General features: G+C 41.0%; 2 protein-coding genes across 2 annotated transcripts; both read left to right on the top strand.

The window, feature by feature from the left end:
- Window positions 1-1,396: 1,396 nt before the first annotated feature.
- Window positions 1,397-9,061, top strand: vsig8b (V-set and immunoglobulin domain containing 8b). Its single transcript, XM_077561954.1, has 8 exons — window positions 1,397-1,548; window positions 1,914-1,984; window positions 5,140-5,309; window positions 5,445-5,643; window positions 5,776-5,931; window positions 6,024-6,146; window positions 7,684-7,822; window positions 7,893-9,061. The coding sequence occupies exons 2-8, from the start codon at window positions 1,921-1,923 to the stop codon at window positions 8,116-8,118; spliced, it is 1,077 nt and encodes a 358-aa protein (XP_077418080.1). The 5' UTR covers window positions 1,397-1,548; window positions 1,914-1,920; the 3' UTR covers window positions 8,119-9,061.
- Window positions 9,062-13,106: 4,045 nt separating this feature from the next.
- tas2r202 (taste receptor, type 2, member 202) lies at window positions 13,107-14,297 on the top strand. Its single transcript, XM_077561008.1, has one exon. It carries the CDS (start codon window positions 13,323-13,325, stop codon window positions 14,295-14,297), a length of 975 nt encoding a protein of 324 aa, XP_077417134.1. The 5' UTR covers window positions 13,107-13,322.
- The last annotated feature ends 4,076 nt before the right edge of the window (window positions 14,298-18,373 follow it).

The raw sequence follows: 18,373 nt of genomic DNA, 5'->3' as shown, positions 1-18,373 counted from the left end.
GGGTTTCAGTACCTCTAATGTGATGATTTGGTGCGATAAAATGTGCCAGAATGACATGATTGGCAGTAAAGACATTAACACTCATTTATTTGTGGCAGTTAGATTTGACAAAAATGTTGACGGCCTCGTTGGATTCAGCTACCAAAATCATTCTTGACCATTATCGGCCTTAATGGTCATCTCGAGCAATGTCCCGATGCAGTCTTTTTGGTCCCATCATGGTCTCGTCAGACCGTCTGTCTATTGGTGCAGTTGCCAGGTCGCCATCATCCACCAAGTCAATTAACCACCTGCTGATGAATCACTCATCCAGTATAACATTACACTCCCCTTGACATTTGCAGAATCACTCACGGACACATAAATAGACAGATTTATCGAAGTGCCCCCCCCCCCCCCCCATCCCCCACCCGTGAGCTCCTCGTGATGATCAGGTGGCAAGACAAGCCAACAGACCGCGATTCCTGATGCACTGATCAGACTTCCCACTGAGCGTTACTAATTTGTTCATCTCCTTAATGAACATTATTGCCAGAATCACATTAAACCGGCACGCCACTGTCTTAATGACTCCCGCCACGCTCACTGCTCACGTCCTCGCATGCTTTACTCGCTCATGAGATCGATAAGTTCAACTTATTCTTTTCATTTTGTCATCATCAGCCACAGTGAGTCTGAGCGTGCTGATAATGTAAAGCATAGCAGCACGTCATGGAAGCTCCTGTAAATCATTCACGGATGATAAGAAGTTGAGACTTGATGATAAGTCAAACAAGAAAACAAGTGAGTTCCTTGATTATAAAGGAAAGGCTTCATTTGCCGCCTGAGTGCTGCGGATATTCTGGGATGTGCGCGCTTGGGTCTCCTTGACACTGAGGTGCGCGCACGCACACACACACATCTCATCGTGTTTTGTGTGTACACTGACAACAGTGTGTATTCATATAAAGGTGTGTCAGGAGGGTGCGTTGGGAAATATAACTTTAAATTGTTTACTGTCAACTCCTTGAAGAATTTACAACATGTTTCAGATATCCCAAAGCTGAACTGCACGGTCTAAAATATTGAGTCCAGAAATCATTTTTGGTGTTCCGGCTGCCATAGATGGCATGCAGAATTTCATTGTGACTGGAGCTGTTAAAATCAGAGCACACACGTGATCAGCACAAGAACTTGTGCAACAGCATAGTTGTGTGCGTGCACGATGTCGTGGCAGGCAATTATTCATCACTGCCTTCACCCCCTGCTCAGAATACATTTATAGACAAGAAACATCGGCACAAGACAAATTAAACTCATTTCATATGCTGCTTTTTGATGAATAGGTTTGAATAGTCTGAATTATTAAGCACTTGCTGTATTTTACCCCCACCAAATAAACCGTGTGGGAGTGGCCACGAGCTGCCCTATGGACAGAGAAGGTGTGGTCAAACTTACTTCAGCTGAGTTTCACCTGACAGCTAAATGAGCACACTTCACCAGAAATCAACCACTGGCGGGCCTTACACAAAAACAACATTCATTTTGGATTACTTTCTGTCTTAAAAGGTACGTTAGTGCTCAAACATTTTTTTAAATAACCTTTCTGCATCTGCGGCAGAATATAACACACTATAAAGTAGGTGTTTACCTAAGAGGCAGTTTGTCTTACTTGTGTTTGATTAGCATTGCTATTCTGGTTTATTCTGGCTTCTAGGTGTAGCGCAACAAGGCAAATTGTGGCAGGAGGCTGCTTGCTTGTATTGAGGATTCTTAAAACGCAAGAAGATTGTTAGATGTTTCTTTGAAGTCATCTGAAGCTTTTAGAGAGGCAAATGACACGAAAACATTAACTTAGTGACACGCCAAGCATTGAAATGTAGCACGAGGATACTTTTATTTGATTTTTTTCAAACAATTTTCCCACTTCTCAGGTTTACGATGACGCCTGCGCTGGGGCTGAAAGTGCTTGTGTTTTTTCTGGTAACAGCTCATCTGAAGACAGGTGAGTCAGATGATGTTCTCCTCGAACTCATGAGCTGAGCTGATTCTATTTTTACACCAAACTGGCTTCGAAACAATGGCAGTCTGATTAGGCTCTGCGCAGGTTATATGATGACTAACACAACAGGTTGGTAAATCATGCATTTGGTGGTCTAATATTCGAGGCGGCCTCGACTGCATTGCAGATGTGCAATGACGCATGTCAGTACAGTAACATGTTGCGTAACATCCAGACCCTCTCTGCTGCTCTTTAATAACAAATAAGTCAGCAAAGAAAAACAAGAGTGCAAGCATAAATCCCCAGTGTCTCCTTATTGCATCACCTCATTCAGTTGTATGTATTCCGAATAAATGAGTGGCCAATCCCGAGTCCGTGTAGGAATTTGCATTCTGTGACACGTTTAGCTGCCTCCGTGCTCGTACAACATATCATATTGAGGCGACAACATTCTGCCCAAAGCGGGGAGAGATGCTTCTCCAGCTGTAAGCGTTTGACTGACTAATCTGAAGTTTTCCCAGAATGCCTTTATCACATTTGTCACTTTCAGGCTCTAATGGATGACTCAGTGTACTTTGTTTGTGGCGATATCATTAAGGTGCCTTCAAAGTGTTTGTGAGGAGATTTAACAGCGAGGGGTGTCAACAGCGGGGCTGACTGGATTTATCAGCATCCTCCATTAAGAAATTTAGCCAAGGTCGGAACATCTAAAAGGGGAAATGGGGCGAAGATGAATGACAACATTACAAGTTTAAATGTGCTCCGCGTTGTCGTTTCTGCCTCCATAAAATGTTGTCTTAAGATGCAGGCTGTGGCTGCAGGCTTTGCTCGAGCAGCTCAGATGGGCTTTTTAAATAAATTCACTCTTGATTGTTATGAATACTGGACTGACTGGTCATTACAAAGAATGCATGCATAGCGATGGCATAGGTTATGATGTAAACATTATCGCCCAACAAACCTTTGAATGTTTTAATTTCAGCATGGAGGCCATTTAATTTCAGGGCAGAACTGTTCTCTTTTTAGGAGCACAAGCCCTGAGCATGAATGCCATTAAGCGGAAACTGTCATGCATTTTAAACAGATTTTCTTCTTGCTTTTTTCTTTCATTACTTTTGGTTTTAGCTTCTACAAATTGTACAAGAATTGCATTTCATGGAGGAGAAACAAGTTGGCCTAATAATGAGAACAAAAAGACTGTCACTTGAAAATATTTCATATTTCTCTGTCAACAATGTCCTGGTATAGCAACAGTTTTCATGTACAGTACATACCAAATATATACTTTGACACATTTTTTTCTTCAGTTTCATATAATGCATACATAAAAATGCATTTGATTAAAATAAAAAAATATATATATCACCAAAGATTATTTATTTCAGTGGTTCATGTCAAAAAGTGAGACACATACCAATTAAAAAAAATAATAATAAAGTCATGAACTATTTTACTCTGTAAGTAGTGAATCTGTACACGATATAATTTGCTAACCCGCCTTAAAAATGGAAAAGCAGTATTTAACCATCTCAGGCAATAATCCAAATGATTTGTAATAATATATTTCTTATGAATAGCATTTTCCTATGTCTTTTATGATGGTGATAAAGGGCTTCCATTTTTTTTTATTACAATTTTTACAATGTTTTTTATTTATTCAGATGCATTAGTAAGTACACGCTTACATTTTCATTTGAACATTTTATATATACTCTCGATACAGTGCAATTGCTTTTTTCCCCCCACAGAAATAATTTTGATGTAGTAAAAGAGCAGTAGGACAGATATAAATAAAAAGCTGCAAAAAAAAGAAGAATAAATAAATAAACTATTTTTCTGTATAATTTTGCGGTGTGTTACATGGGACAAGGAAGTAAACATTATGTTTTGGTGATCCAGAATTATACTGGTGCTGTTAACAGTGGCACTCCACTGAATAAATTGACTGAATTCTAGTTAGAGAACAAATCCAATGGTGACACAGACTCTAAAATTAACGGTTTGTTAAAATTGTATTTCCTATTATACATTGACAATGAAGCACTTGTGTATAGCCTATATCTGTTTTATATCCTCAATTGTCCAATGTTGAAACAAGGCAAATAGGATTATTCTTGTTTGGGGAAGACATTTTTAACCTTTAATCCTATTAACTTCTTCCAGAGATGAAGACTTGCAACTCAGAATCATGATAGACTCAAATTGCTATTTTTTTGAGACTTTCATCTCGATTTACACGTCCACTAAATACTCCAGACTTCACTCTGACTTCACTCTGACTCTTCTTTTGGGACTTATGAACATCAAAAGTCTCTTTGGTGTGGCTCGCTCTCATTTTCTCTCCTTACTCCAAATGTCACACAATCCGGCAATGACACGCAAACAATCACCAGTATGGCAAACCCGAAGCAACAGGCTGCTGCAGTGCTGCCGTTGTTATAGCTTTTGTTTTGAAGACATCCAGCGAACCAGACTCGTAGTCAGGGACTTGAGACTTGACCTTAGAAATGTGTGCCCATCTCCCATCCCATTTGTGCTTGTTCAGTTCTATCAATCTAACTTTCCATCCATTTTTGAAGACTGTGCGGTACGATCATGGGTGGGCAAGAGTGGGACAATTGGGGGTGCAAGGCTTTCTCCAATTACTCACGTCACATGCATGGCCAACTACATCATCTGCAGTTTGCTTGTATGAACGCACTTTGCACACACCGATCTAATGCACGGACCCCAGCGAGTCAATTTCTGCTTGCGTGATACCACCACCCTGATTTTAAAGAGAAAGATGAGAGCTGCTTTGATTGGCCGGGTGTTGGCTGTGTTCACACCCACAACGGCACACAACAAAACAATCTGCTTCTCCTAGCTTTGCTGGTCTAGCAAAATACCAAAAGGAAGAAAACTCCACCCATGTGAAAAATTAGACTTCGCTTTGTACTAGACTTGCCTTGGGCATGAAAATAGGGCCCCACTTGCATATGCCTATCACCGTAATATAATGAGGTGATAATACATTCACATGATTGTCAAACAACAGCCCTCTGAGGGAAGCTGTAACTACAATTTTAGTGAAAATAGGTTTGACTTCCCTGGTCTAGAAAGTGTCAAAATCTCTGTCACCTGACAGGTGTGCATTCTGAACTTGTGTGAACTCACAGATGTGACAGACGCCATGCAGGTGACATCGACGGGCCCACAGACCATCCAGAAGGCCAGGGGCGAAAACATCCTGCTCGGGTGCACATACACCCCGGGACCCCAAGACACTGGGGAGCTTGACATTGAGTGGTCCAATGTCAGCCCAGACATGACGAAGAAAGACAAACTGGTATGCGTACTATGAACACAAAGTGAGGAATGTTTTGTGTCTTTGCCAACACCCAACGTCATATTTTAGCTTTGAGCGGTGTTCGTAGTAAAACCGGTTGTTCTCTTTCATCGTCACTCAATGTTTGTTTGACAGATCGTGGCCTACACGGAAGGTCGTATAATCAACTATGACCCCAGCGTCACTGGCAGGCTCCGCTTCACAGGAAACCCCAAGCAGGGGGACGCGTCCATCTCGCTCTCCGATTTGAGGCTCTCCGACACAGCCACCTACCAGTGCAAAGTCAAAATGGCGCCAGGCGTCGACATGCGGAAAGTAACTGTTGTTGTAATGGGTGAGGAAGAATTCTCCTCAACTGGTTTTACCAGTTCATTTACTCACGTCGCACTCTGATAGAACGTCCATCGAAATCGTTGCCGCCATGTTCTGTCTATGACATGTGTTGTTTTGTTTTTTTTCTCACCAGTTCCCCCGTCTGTGCCAAAATGTTGGGTTGACGGCAAAGAGGAGAAAGGCAGTCCGGTCACTCTCCGCTGCAACTCGCAGCAGGGATCATCTCCTCTTACGTACACGTGGACAAGAGAAAATGGTGGTGCAAAACCACCCCTGGCTGTGCCACTAAGTACGGCAATTTCAATTTCAGGAAGCAGAAATGTGGAACACCCAAAGCATGCTGGCTTAATTACATGTTCCTCCGGGATGTCTCCTTTTCAGACGCGCAGAGTGGGGAGTACTTGATCAAGAACCATTCAGACAGCTATGCTGGGACTTATGTGTGTGAGGCCAAAAACCCTGTAGGCAAAGCTCAGTGTAAACATGCACTTCAGGCGCACAACCGTAAGTAAAGCAGAACATCAGTCCTAATTTGACTTTCACAACCTCTCGGGGACATCTTACATTCCCAAAATGCCTTTTTTGACCAACTCATATAGCTACAAGATATAAATAGCTTTCAAGTAGCTTCATAGCATACTTTACACACCCTAATTCGTGTCTTGCTGAAATCAGTGCTTTTGAGAGGGCCCTGAACATCCCGTACTGTTTACTCTCACTGCTGGGTTGTTGCCATGTTGATCAGGAGTGGTGAGAAGCCGTTTACACACTGGCACATCACCAAACACAAATATCCCTATATGCCACTTGTCATAAGCTAACATTGTTAGCTAGGATGAGTGAGTACAGATACCAGGCATCAGTATCAGGCCGATACTCGGCCTTATTTCAAGGTATTGTACGTGCAACGGTGGCCATTTTACTATCAGGAACTAAAATTTGAAAAGAAAGTTGCCATTAATTTCATAGAAATAAATACATTTTTAAAATACTTTGTTCTTCACTCCTAAAAACGTATTTATAATTTTTTATATGCTAAAACATACAAGAAGGCTTTGATGCAGCTTCTGACATGAAGAGGTCACTTAAAGCAATGGTAGTTATTACAAAAAACGTCCAGCAGGTGGCAACAGTATAAGAGATCAGCCAGGGTCATGTTGCAACAAGCTCTTTTTGCCAGTATTTAACAGGTTTGTGAATAATGATGAAACTTAGCTATATTCTAATGCCAATTGCTGCAAAACGGAAACAGATACAAATATATTGTCTTTCCTGACAAAAGAAGAGATTCTAATCTTTCTATTGGTAGAGTCCATGTTTTATAGCAATAGAACACGATATTCTGTGGACCACTCAAAATCAAAATCCAGTAAAACAGCCGGGAGCAAAGAGGGTTGCTCCAGTGAAAATGGCTGGGAGTGAATTTAAATTACCTGTCATTGTTTTTTTTGGAAGGACATTTTACCATCAAGGGTACTAGTGATATCGGTATTTGGTATCGGTGACTTCCCAAGAGTCGAGTACTCTTACTGGTATTGGTCGAGCGCCCCTACTGTTAGCCAACGCAAATCTGTGCATCCAACAAAACTCAATGCAGCTCTGCTTACCCTTCAGCTTTGACATGATAGCAGGGGCATCACACCTGTTTCACACCGTGTCTCTTAAAAGTGACTGGATTAATTCCCAGCCTAGCTGATGGTGTCAAACCTTGTTTTATGGGCAATTACAGTGTAAAACAGGACAGAAGACTGTCTGGTCATGGGCACACTTTATGAAATAGGCTGATCAAAGAAGATTTACTTGGTTGTTTAATTTTACACTTGCCCGTTTAATTTTACACTTGCCCATGGGCAGACCCAGCTACTTGTAAACAAGTAATTGAAAAAGTCAATTTTCCATGGTACAGTATATCCTCTTTTAAACTTAATACCACAGTGTCAATCAATTCTAAGCATAATTATCTTCGTAAAGTCAGCTCTTGTATTGAATCTCATTAGTCATCATAAAAGCGTGTCAACTGAAATGACATCCTGTCTTGCAGCCACCAATAATGTGGGCGTGATCGTGGGCGCTGTGATAGGTGCTCTGCTCGGCCTCCTCCTCCTCCTGCTCGCCATCTGGCTCTCGGTCTGCTGCTGCCTCAAGTTACGCTACGAGAAGGAGGTTGCCAACGAAATCAGGTATTGCTTTCGAGAGCGTATCGAGGGCGTCCATTTGTATTCTCTGACTGAGAACCGTGTGTTCCTTCAGGGAGGATACCCGCGCCCCAGAGAGCCGCCCCCCGAGTAGGAACTCCAGCCACCGCTCAGTGTTGGGCTACCGCACCCACCAAGGGGTGTCGTACAACTCTGTGGGGAACCGTCTGCCCAGCTTCAATGAGTCGAATGCAAGCAACAGGTCCTCACAACAAAGCGGTTCAGTGAGGAAACCCCTTCCACCACTCAAATATGACCATCGCTATGGTTACCCAGTGTAATCACTATCTATAGCTACATAATGGACTTCTGAAATGAAGAAAATAACTCATTTTTTTTTTTACTTCAAGTGTACTGTAAAACATTTTTTACTTTAAGTGTAAAAAAAAAAAAAGTCTTGGAAGAAATGTTATTCTGCCAAATGGTGTCTTGCAGGATGTTCAAAACAAATATGAAGGCCTCTAGATCTTTCATTTTACGTCATGCCAGCACGATGGTTATCAAATTTTCCACTTTTCGCCATCAAAACGTATCAGAATAGGATAGGTACGCTCTAATCACTTAATATCAGGCACTTTTCATTTTCATGTGCAGTGTGTCAGAATATTAACTTTTGGTTGTAGATTTGAGGTAGACATGATGCTTACCTGCTTTTCAGTCAATTTTAGTTTGCATTGCCATTCAGCATTTACCTGGCAATTACACAAACAATTTAATGAATGGAGTTTTACACCATTAAAGTATTGTTTCAACCAAAAGTAACACAACTTTGCTGTCACGAGACAAAGAATTTCTATCTTTCTACATAACTTCAAACAACTAGTTCCAATGTGTTGATGTAATGGACCGTTGTCCTAATAGGGACATTTCCCACAAAACTAGACATAAGTAGACCGATGATCGATTGTGCGCGTGCCATCAAAAATGGCATCCAGAAACTAAAATGACGTCAGCAGGAAGGGTCTGTGGAAAATATGCAGATACTTGCAGTCCATGACTTTAATAGAATCGGAGCTCATCTATTGGACTGGATGTCCTTCATGATGCACTGAGTTTTTGTATTAATGTCAGTGTGGTAAATATGTCAATACATTATAGCAATAATTTATGTAAGTTGTAAATAACAGAGTTTTTATTATGTCTGAGTACTTCCTTTTGGTGTCAAGCTCGTTCAAATCCATTTTGCTCAATGGGTGAGCACAATAAAAGAGCTTAAGAGACTAATAGTGCACTGTCTATATCCCAGTTTTGGTTTGCTGACCTAATGGCTCAGAATTCCAAATCAGGTATAATGAACCACCAGAGATGACACTTAACGTCCTCAGACTGGCCCATTTGAAACAACCAATTTGGGAGAGTCTGGAGCAATGCATTAGCATGCAGATGTCGTTCTGCTGTAAACAAATTACCATCTAAAATTCTGACGATGTGCATAAACAAGGCAAGAGAGTCGCTTTCCTCTGGCCTTCTATTTGCCTTTAGGCGCGGTGCACTATTGCCTTGTGTGTGTTTGTTTCTTGAGCAGCAACCAGTCAACTATTTGTTTTTTTAATCTAATGGCTAGATGGGGCACTAACCCTCAGTTAGTTGTCGAGTCAGCCTACGGACCATCCTCTCTTCAAAAGGCTTTCATTTTTGCCTAATCGCATTTCTTTTATGTGTATGTTGAATTAATAATAGCTGCAGCATGGATGGCGCATGAGGACCCTGAGCGACAAATTCTGCCCTGGGTCACCTTCTAGGCAGCTGTGAGGAGGAGGAATCTTTTACTTGAGTGAAAATCCAAAGCCAATACAATAAACCTAGGACTAGTGCTCTACTATGAACACTTTATGTGTACCATTACATATACAGTACCTCCATGTACGCCATATGAGGGATGTTTGATACCACTTTTTTTCTGATTGATATAGTACGAGTACTCATCTCTTGAGTAGTCACCGACACCTCTGCGAAGTACCAATACCACTAGTGCTTTTGATACATAAAAAACTAACAAAAAAACAATGACATAATTCTAAAGACTTATAGATCCCAATATAGCATTGCCCTTAAAATGTCATGGATGTAATGGCAATTTTCTATTAATAAGTTTCCATTTTGTATAGAGCACACAATAACATGAACATTAATAAATAAGTGAAATCAAACTAATAATCCAGCAGCCAGGAAAAAGTCTCAATTAAAATATGTGGTTGTGCATCTTAATAGGCATCTGTCACACGTGTATGTCTTTAGTTCTTGATTGCAAAACAGCCACAAGAGGGCAGCCAGGCGAGTACTGATACCTTAAAGTGACACAGCGTGTAGAATTTAGTGCCATCTAGTGGTGAATTCATAGAATGTAAGTTGGAAGAGTGCGTTTTGAGGCATACGCACTACGGTGCTTCAGAGAGACCTCAATTTGCAAGCCTATACCTTAAAAACAGATTGGTCAAATTAACACACAAAAAAAAAAGGTTAAAGTTTTGTAGTTAAAACAACCACTCGAGAATGGTAGGTGTGATTGGGCCAACTGATACAAATTGGTCATTCTGACCAAGAGATTGGTTAATCTATGTTAGTGGCTGACAATTTTTCTGTGATCCTGTGACCCGCAGAAAAAGAAAAAAGAAGTACCACTGATTGTCACACCCACCTAAGTGGGGTGAAATTCGTTCTGACCCATCCCCTGAGGGAGCGATGAGCAGCAGCAAGGGCTGCGCTCGGGAATCATTTGGCGATCTAACCCCCCAATTCCAACCCATAATGCTGAGTGTCAAGCTAGGAGGCAAATGGGTCCCATTTTTATAGTCTTTGGAATGACCCGGCCAGGGATTGAACCCACAACCTCCACGTCTCAGGGCAGACAACTCTACCACTGAGCTGGTCACACTATAGTGATCTATCTAGACACATATTCCCATTTTTAAACACAATATTATTCATAATATATATAGCAATCCCTTATAATAATGAATCCATCTATTTTCTTAACCTCTTGTCCTCACAAGGGTCGCGGGGGGCGCTGGAGCCTATCTCAGCTGGCTGCGGGCAGTAGGCGGGGTACACCCTGAGCTGGTTGTCACCCAATCGCAGTATAATAATTAATAAATAAATCCATTTAGAATGCAATAAATTGATACAATAAATATATTTTCAAATGATCTATCTAGACACACATTTCCATTTTTAAACACTATATATATTAACCACTTATAATTACTAAATAAATCAATTTAGAATGCAATAAATTGATACAGTAAATATATTTCCAAGTGATCAATCTAGACTTACTTTCAATTGTAACCAGATTAATTGGTTGTTTAGCTAACCAATAAAATTGGTATGCCCGTAACCACCCGGAATGGTCAACGTCTGACCAATCTATTCGTTGATTAAGCCAATATGAGCTTAACCAACTAGATTGGTAGTTTTTTTTTTTAAATCAATCAATTTTTAAGAGTGTACCACCAATTACTATACGTTCACCAAGTTCTTCTCCTTTTGGTATCCGTAGCAGAAAGATGGCGGCAAAACATGTCAGCCTCCTGTAAGGCGCACCACGACATATGTAATATAATTAGCAATTAGTAGACCTACGATTATATTTGTAAAAAAAAAAAAAAAAAGTACGTTGAAGTGATTTTTGCGCATATTATTGAAATTGTTTTAATGTATGAACATTAAAAAAAAAACTTTCTCTTTAAAATAAGGCTGCTATTGTATCGCTACTCAATATACTGTACTTATAGTGACCCTCTTGCCAATCAAAACGGGTCACCATGGTTACCTGTGGGTTGTTGTATTGACGGTGGTTCAACGACGAAGACTCACTCCAGCTTCGACTTCACAATGTTGATTTATTTTACTTGCAGTTCGTTTCAATGTTGTTTCCACTTGGACAGAGAACGTGAGTCCATAATGGCCAGACACAACACGATCAACCCCACCACGCCACCGATCACAGTCTAAAACTGTTTTTCTTTTCCCACTGGTTACACCTGAGACTCATCATCTCACTGATTAAGTAGTCTCAGGCCAGGACAAATGGGTACCACTGCTCCCCCCAAGTGGTGGGAGGTTTAACAAAAAGTTAACAGAAATGGCTCTTACAGTACTGCTTTGCTTGTTCAATGTTGTACAATACAGTATTTATGCTAGAAGTATTTTACGATTAGATTGTTAAAATTATGATTATGCGATTGTTATGATTTAAGATAATTATTATTACTTATTATTAAATAGATTTTTTTCTCTTTTTTTGGCCCTTTTCTGTCATATACTTTTAATCAAAGTAAAAAAATATTTAAAAAAAATACAAATTAAAAAAATAAGTAAATTTCCTTATACTGCTCTTACTTAATGAGGTAGTGTTAGTCTTTAATGTGGTTTGTTGTTGAGGGGGGAGGGGTGCAATCCTGTTCAAAATTCAAAACAAGCCAAAGGATTCAATTTTGACACTTTTCACTGGAAGCATTTTTTTGAAGCTTCAAATTTATTTGAATGCTGTCAGCTTCTGTATTAGGTATTTATTTTAAATGTCCCTCCTTGTGTTTGCCCAATTTAAATGGTAAAATGTGTGCATGTTGAAAAGACAAATGTTTCACACACAATCATGTCCTACAGTAATGAACCCAGCAAGAAGTGTTGAAATGAAGACGATGGCTTGCAAATATTTGTCTGGCAGCTTCGATCAGAAAGCTCATTTCCTTCTAATTTCACTCCGTCGAGGCACAACTTTTACCTTAACTGGAAATCGCTCAGTGCTTTCCCTTCTGTGGGGGTTTCTTGGTAACTTTGCTTATCAGGAATTTATTTCCTGTCTGCTTTTTTTTGTGAGGAAAAATGAGAATATCAACTACTTGTGTCTTATCTGTGCATTTAAACGAAGCATTAAGAGATGACAAACAGAGCTGAGTACCCTTTCTTAGAATCTTCCTACAAATGCATTCACTTAACCTTTTCCTCAAGGTGATCGAAAGGTTATGTGCTTTTCTTATCATGCAAATAGGAGTGTGAGTGTGTGGTCTGGTGTTTGTAAATAAGCGGCCAGGCTGCAGGAATACCCTTGCATGCGGGAGTCCCACCGAGCCGTCATGGCTCCCGGATCCGTACAGCAAAGTCACCGGATCAATCACACTAAGAACATATCCTTGGTGTCGTGTGAATGCAAATATGCCCTCATCACTTCCTGTGGTCACGGCTGATGCAAATCACACGTAACGCTGGGACGCATAAATCCCTTCACCTTGCGTGTGCGTCCTGTGGACGACTTCAGGCAGGGATTAACACTTAGATCAGATGTGATTCTTCAGACAGAGCTGAAGGTGTTGAAAAGGATTATCAGGAAGATGTAAGAAGAACTCTTAAGTAGGATTGGAAGTGATGAAAAAAAGACAAGAGAAGATTTGGAGTAAGCTTATAAAAGAAAGACTAAATAAGAGGCAGTGGAATAAATGTGAGGTTTGCCCCTAAAGCCTGACGCTGAAGACAGCTTCTCATCATGCTGGGGACGAGCAAAATGTCCTTGTGGCTCTTGACGGGCTTGACAGCTGTCAGCACCGTGTTCTTCAACCTCTACATCTTCTTGATGAGCGTCTCCAACTCCAGGCAGAAGAAGCAGTGGAGCCCCAGCGAGAGCATCATCGTGGCGTTGTCCTTAGCGAACATCACTCACCAGCTGGTCTGCTACTTCTGGATGAGCATGGACGAGGTGGACAGCGAGTGCCACATCGCCCACATGCCCTACACCGTCATGCTGGTCATCACCTTCAGCCTCAAGTTCACCATCATGTGGGACAGCAGCTTCCTCACATTCTACTACAGCACCAAGCTGGTGAGCGCGCCCAACCAGTGCTACACGCACATCCAGACCACCATCATCAAGCACGTGACGCTGGCTGTGTTTGTCATCCCTCTGAGCGGCCTGGGGACCTGCATGCCCATGCTGGTGGTCTTCCACCCCGCCAACGACACCAGTGTCAACAAAGACTGCGGGGTGTTAATGCCCGACACCAAGCCCGGCAAGATTTACGAGGCCCTCTATCTGATCCTGGCCGACGTGCTGCCGGGGATGCTCATGATCAAATGCTGCGTCTCCATCTCCGTGCACCTGGCGGTGCATCTGCGCCACATGAAGGCCAGCACCAACGGCGCTCACGTCCCCAAGCTGGGCGCTCAGAGGAGGGTGATCCAAATGGCTCTCTCCCTGGTGGCCGTCTTCCTCCTCTTCCTGGTGGTGGACCTGTATGTTAATTATCAGATAGTCGTGCATCACGAGAATGGCATCACGCTGACGTTTTTCTTCATCTCCGTCTATACAACGGTTTCCGCCATGGTGCTGATCTATGGGAAAAAAACTCTTTGGAAAACTCTGATCCATGAATTTAATAACTGCATGGACGCGTATCCGTGTCTAACTTGTCTGAAGGTGCCTGAGCAGAAAGGCCAATCCACCAGAAGAAGGATCAAGAATTGAAAGGGCCAGTTTACTTGGCGCAATAATCCAGCGATTTTCCACATTCTGCTGCGAGGAATTATCCAACTTTACTTCACTTTAAATCAGGGGTGTCCAAACTTTTTTCTACGAGGGCCGCATACAGAAAAATAGAAGGAAGCAGGGGCAGGTTTATTGTGATTTTATTTGTTTTGCTTTAGCACATTAAACCAATCAATTAATCAAGCAATTGCATTTTTTTATTATACAATATAGTATTTTTTTAAAACTGCTATGTCAAGGCTTTTAGGGGAAGTCAACCCATTTTCTTTTTAATTGTTTCAGTTTTTACTAACATGTTGATAATGGATGGATGGATGGATGTTGTATGCGCCCTAGTCTAAACACGTCATTCTGATTAATATTGTGTTTGTGGAATATGAATTAAGCAGTAAAATACACCCATTTTTATCCATGTCAGGGGGCGGCCATTTTGTCACTTGCTGTTGACTGAAAATGACATCATAGTTGCTCGACGCTTCGGTAACGACCAATCACGGCTCACCTGTTTTCTGAGTTTGGTCATGTGACATTGACAAGCTGAGCCATGATTGGTCGTTATCCGAGCCCTATGCAACTGTGATGTCGTTTTCAGTGGACAGCAGGTGGCAAAATGGCCGCTCCCTGAGATGGATAAAAAAAACTGAGGATTTTGCTGCTTTATTCATATTCCACAAGTGCAATATTAATCAGTACACCTTGTTTAGAGTAGTTGGACAACATAGAACACATTATTGTAAATCATGTTGTTGTTGTCATGTTTGGCTAGGCTAATAGCTTAGGATTTTTTTCCCCCCAACTTTGCAAAACGGACCTTGGCACTGCAGAAAGTGGAGGAAATCATTTTTTCTCTGAAACTGAATTTTCTTTATGTTTCATAATGACAAATTCTGTTACTATTGTAGCTCTACATCGTTTCGTGTCTTTGCATAACTATAAAAGCTTTAATTGTAGTAGTCCCCATCACTCACATCCCACCCTTTTTTAAATAGCATTGCAGGCCATTAGTATATCTCTCAGGCCACTAAAAAATGGCGGGCAGGGCGCAAATGGCCCCCGGGGCGTAGTTTGGAACCACTGACCTGAATGGTTGGTAAATTCTTATTTATTTCCTCCAAGTAATGTGTCTTTCTTTATCTATGCTAGCAATAGTATAGTGATGATAAATCAGAATAATTGCTCCTGGATGGCAGAAGGTACAATTAATCATTCACTCATAAATTCTTTCAAGGATGTCATCTTTATGTTCAGCTAAACAGGCTCATATTTCACATAGAGAAAGTCCATTTGTGACTCATTTGAGACAAGATCGTTATTTCAGTCCATATACATACCTTTTGTGTGTGTGTGCTGTGAGAAATTTCTAATGTGTAAAAAGTGCCTTGGCTCAATAAATTTTACGAAACAATAATCCAATTGTGACTTTGTAATTGACTGAGCATACAAAATGTATAGTCTGCCCAAGAAAGTCAAAGTCAAATGTATTTATACTGTCTAGCCCTTAATTACGAGTCTCAAAGGGTTTCGCAAGTGCACAGTTGACAAATATTAATAACATTGCCTCATAAAAACCACCCAAGAGAGCAAGGGAAACTCAAAAAACCCATTTGGGGAAAACAGAAGAAACCTGAATTACCCGCTTCCAACATTTAACGCATAATGTTAGCTATACGATGTTTGCTAGAATAGCATGTGAGTCCATTTATTAAACTGAACCTGTTCTCATGGTCAGGAAAACCCGGTTTGAAATTCAAACTCTATCTGGAGTTTGCATGTTCTTGAAGTACTTCAATGTTTTCCCCCACAAAAACATTCATATTAGTTTCTATTTGTTGGGACAATGGAAGATCCGGCTAGCAGGTCTGCCTCGCAATTTCAAGTTTGGCTCAAAACCTTTTGCTTGGGGGTTTGTACAGTATGTTCTCCTGGCGCTTTGTGTGGGTTACCGCTGAATCTTGTGATGCGTATGATCTGAAGTGTTTCCTGGTGGGCAACAGTTCAAACAGGTGCAGGGCAGGGTGAAATTGCTCCTTCAGAACGTGTTTACTGCAAGCAACGGGAGGGATTTTGTTTGTGTTTTTTAGGATTCGCAGCGACTGGAGAGTCTGCTACATTTTAAATACTAAAGGTCGAAAAAAAATGGACGGGCGGTAGAAAACATCAACATGGTCACTCTCTATTTCAAAGTTGAGCATTTTTTTTAAATTAATAATTAAAAACAGAGAAAGGAACTCAATCTCACCGTAATGTGTCTGATTTGATCTCTCTTAAGCAGCCACTCAACCATAAAATTAGTTACATAATGAAAAATAATGCTTAGGTTTAACCCCATTCATTTTTGTGACGTAATTTGTATGTGATCTAATTGGGTTGTGTGTTCATATGTAATGAACCACCTTTGACTAAAGTCACCTGGCATAGGCTCCAGCTTCCCGTGAACCTGAACAAGATGGATGGTATCCAAAATGGATGCATGGATGAACGAATGTAATTAGCACAGTCCACATTTGTCTGGGCAAAAACCTGAATTTCACCAGAGATGAGTTCAATTGCAACAGCGCAAACAGTGAATATGTAATTAAGATTAAGAAATGATGTGTCTGTGCATACTTATTTTATGTTCCGGCACGCATGTGTGTACGTGTCACTCCCCATTTTGCTGGAAACTTGACAAACACAATCTGCAGGGAGTAGATCTCCTGTGCACACATCACAGCCACCAAATTAAGTGCTCACTATTCGGATCACATGCTCATCACACAGAACCTGTGAATGTAAATATTTCAATGGAACATATAACTGTGAGGCACAAGCACAGTGGGCTGGACAGTGTAGTCCCCTTCCAAAAATGTTGAAAAATACATGTGACATTGAGGGCACAGAGCATATTAATAAAGCATGAGCTACCCACAACCTGAATAGCCTTTTATTTTAGTTGTTTGAATCAAAAAAGGTTCTTCTTCAGGTCAGCACCCTGAGCATAAAGATCTGCAGTAAAAAAAAAAAAAACGCACACGTGCAGTGTATATATTATAAGTGAAAGCAGATGTAAATGCTCTATAGTGGGATTGTGTTTAAGTGTAAGGACCTTAGGTGTTCCTGAAAAGTGTACTCATGCCAAGCAAATTTACCCTCAGCAACTAGGAAATAAAACATATTTGCCATACTCGAGTGGTTTACACCCTGTGGCACCACCCAGTGAGGTTCAAAGATGAGATAATCCCGGACGCCCGCGACGCCTCCAGCAAGCCAATGGACAAAATAAGGAAGGCCGCGATTGCTTTCGACGAGAGCAGTTCAATCATACCAAGGCTGCAGCCTCCATCATTTACTGTCGTTATCCGTTGGAGTGGAGCTCAGCCTCACGAAGGCTCAACAGAATAACACACAATTAATAAATAAATCCAAAATGGAGATGTTTTCTGAGTACTTGATGGGTCTTTTTGCTAATTTGCGGTTTGTGCAGTGAACTGGTAACTGTCGACATGAATCAAAATAGAGCGCACACACCTCACTCTAAAAACGAACAAACTGTGAGAGTGATCATCGAAATTGAACATTTGTTAAATTTTTATAGGTATTTGATACAGCTTTTGTATTGGATACTATTATTGGGAAAGTTGTAATGTTATAAAGTCGGTGTATACCTGAACTTAATACCACTTCTTTGTTTCCTATCTTGTTTCCTATCTTTCATGATTGGACAAACTAATTAATCCAGGTGTGCCTGACACCATTGGATTAATCATTGTGTCCACTCATGAAAGACAGGAAATGAAGGAGTGGTATTGAGTTCAGGAAGTAGTGGATTTGTGCAAAGAGCCTATTGTAGTTGGGTAGTTTGGGGCTCCAGGTGGCGGAGTGGAACCGTCACTTGCCTGTGATGCAGGTTGCCATAGGTTCGCTTCCCCGCCCGCAAGACCATGTTTGTTTGTGTATGAGTGAGTGCAACAAAAACATTTTTTTAGACATTTTACTACAAGTTTGCGTTTGAAAAAAAAGAAAAGAAAAAGATTTTACGATCAGGAACACATTTTGCTGGCATCAGGCCTACCTCC

The sequence above is a fragment of the Vanacampus margaritifer genome, chromosome 3, assembly GCF_051991255.1.
Source record: "Vanacampus margaritifer isolate UIUO_Vmar chromosome 3, RoL_Vmar_1.0, whole genome shotgun sequence".
Taxonomy (NCBI): Eukaryota; Metazoa; Chordata; class Actinopteri; order Syngnathiformes; family Syngnathidae; genus Vanacampus; species Vanacampus margaritifer.
This window is presented reverse-complemented; position numbering and strand designations above follow the sequence as displayed.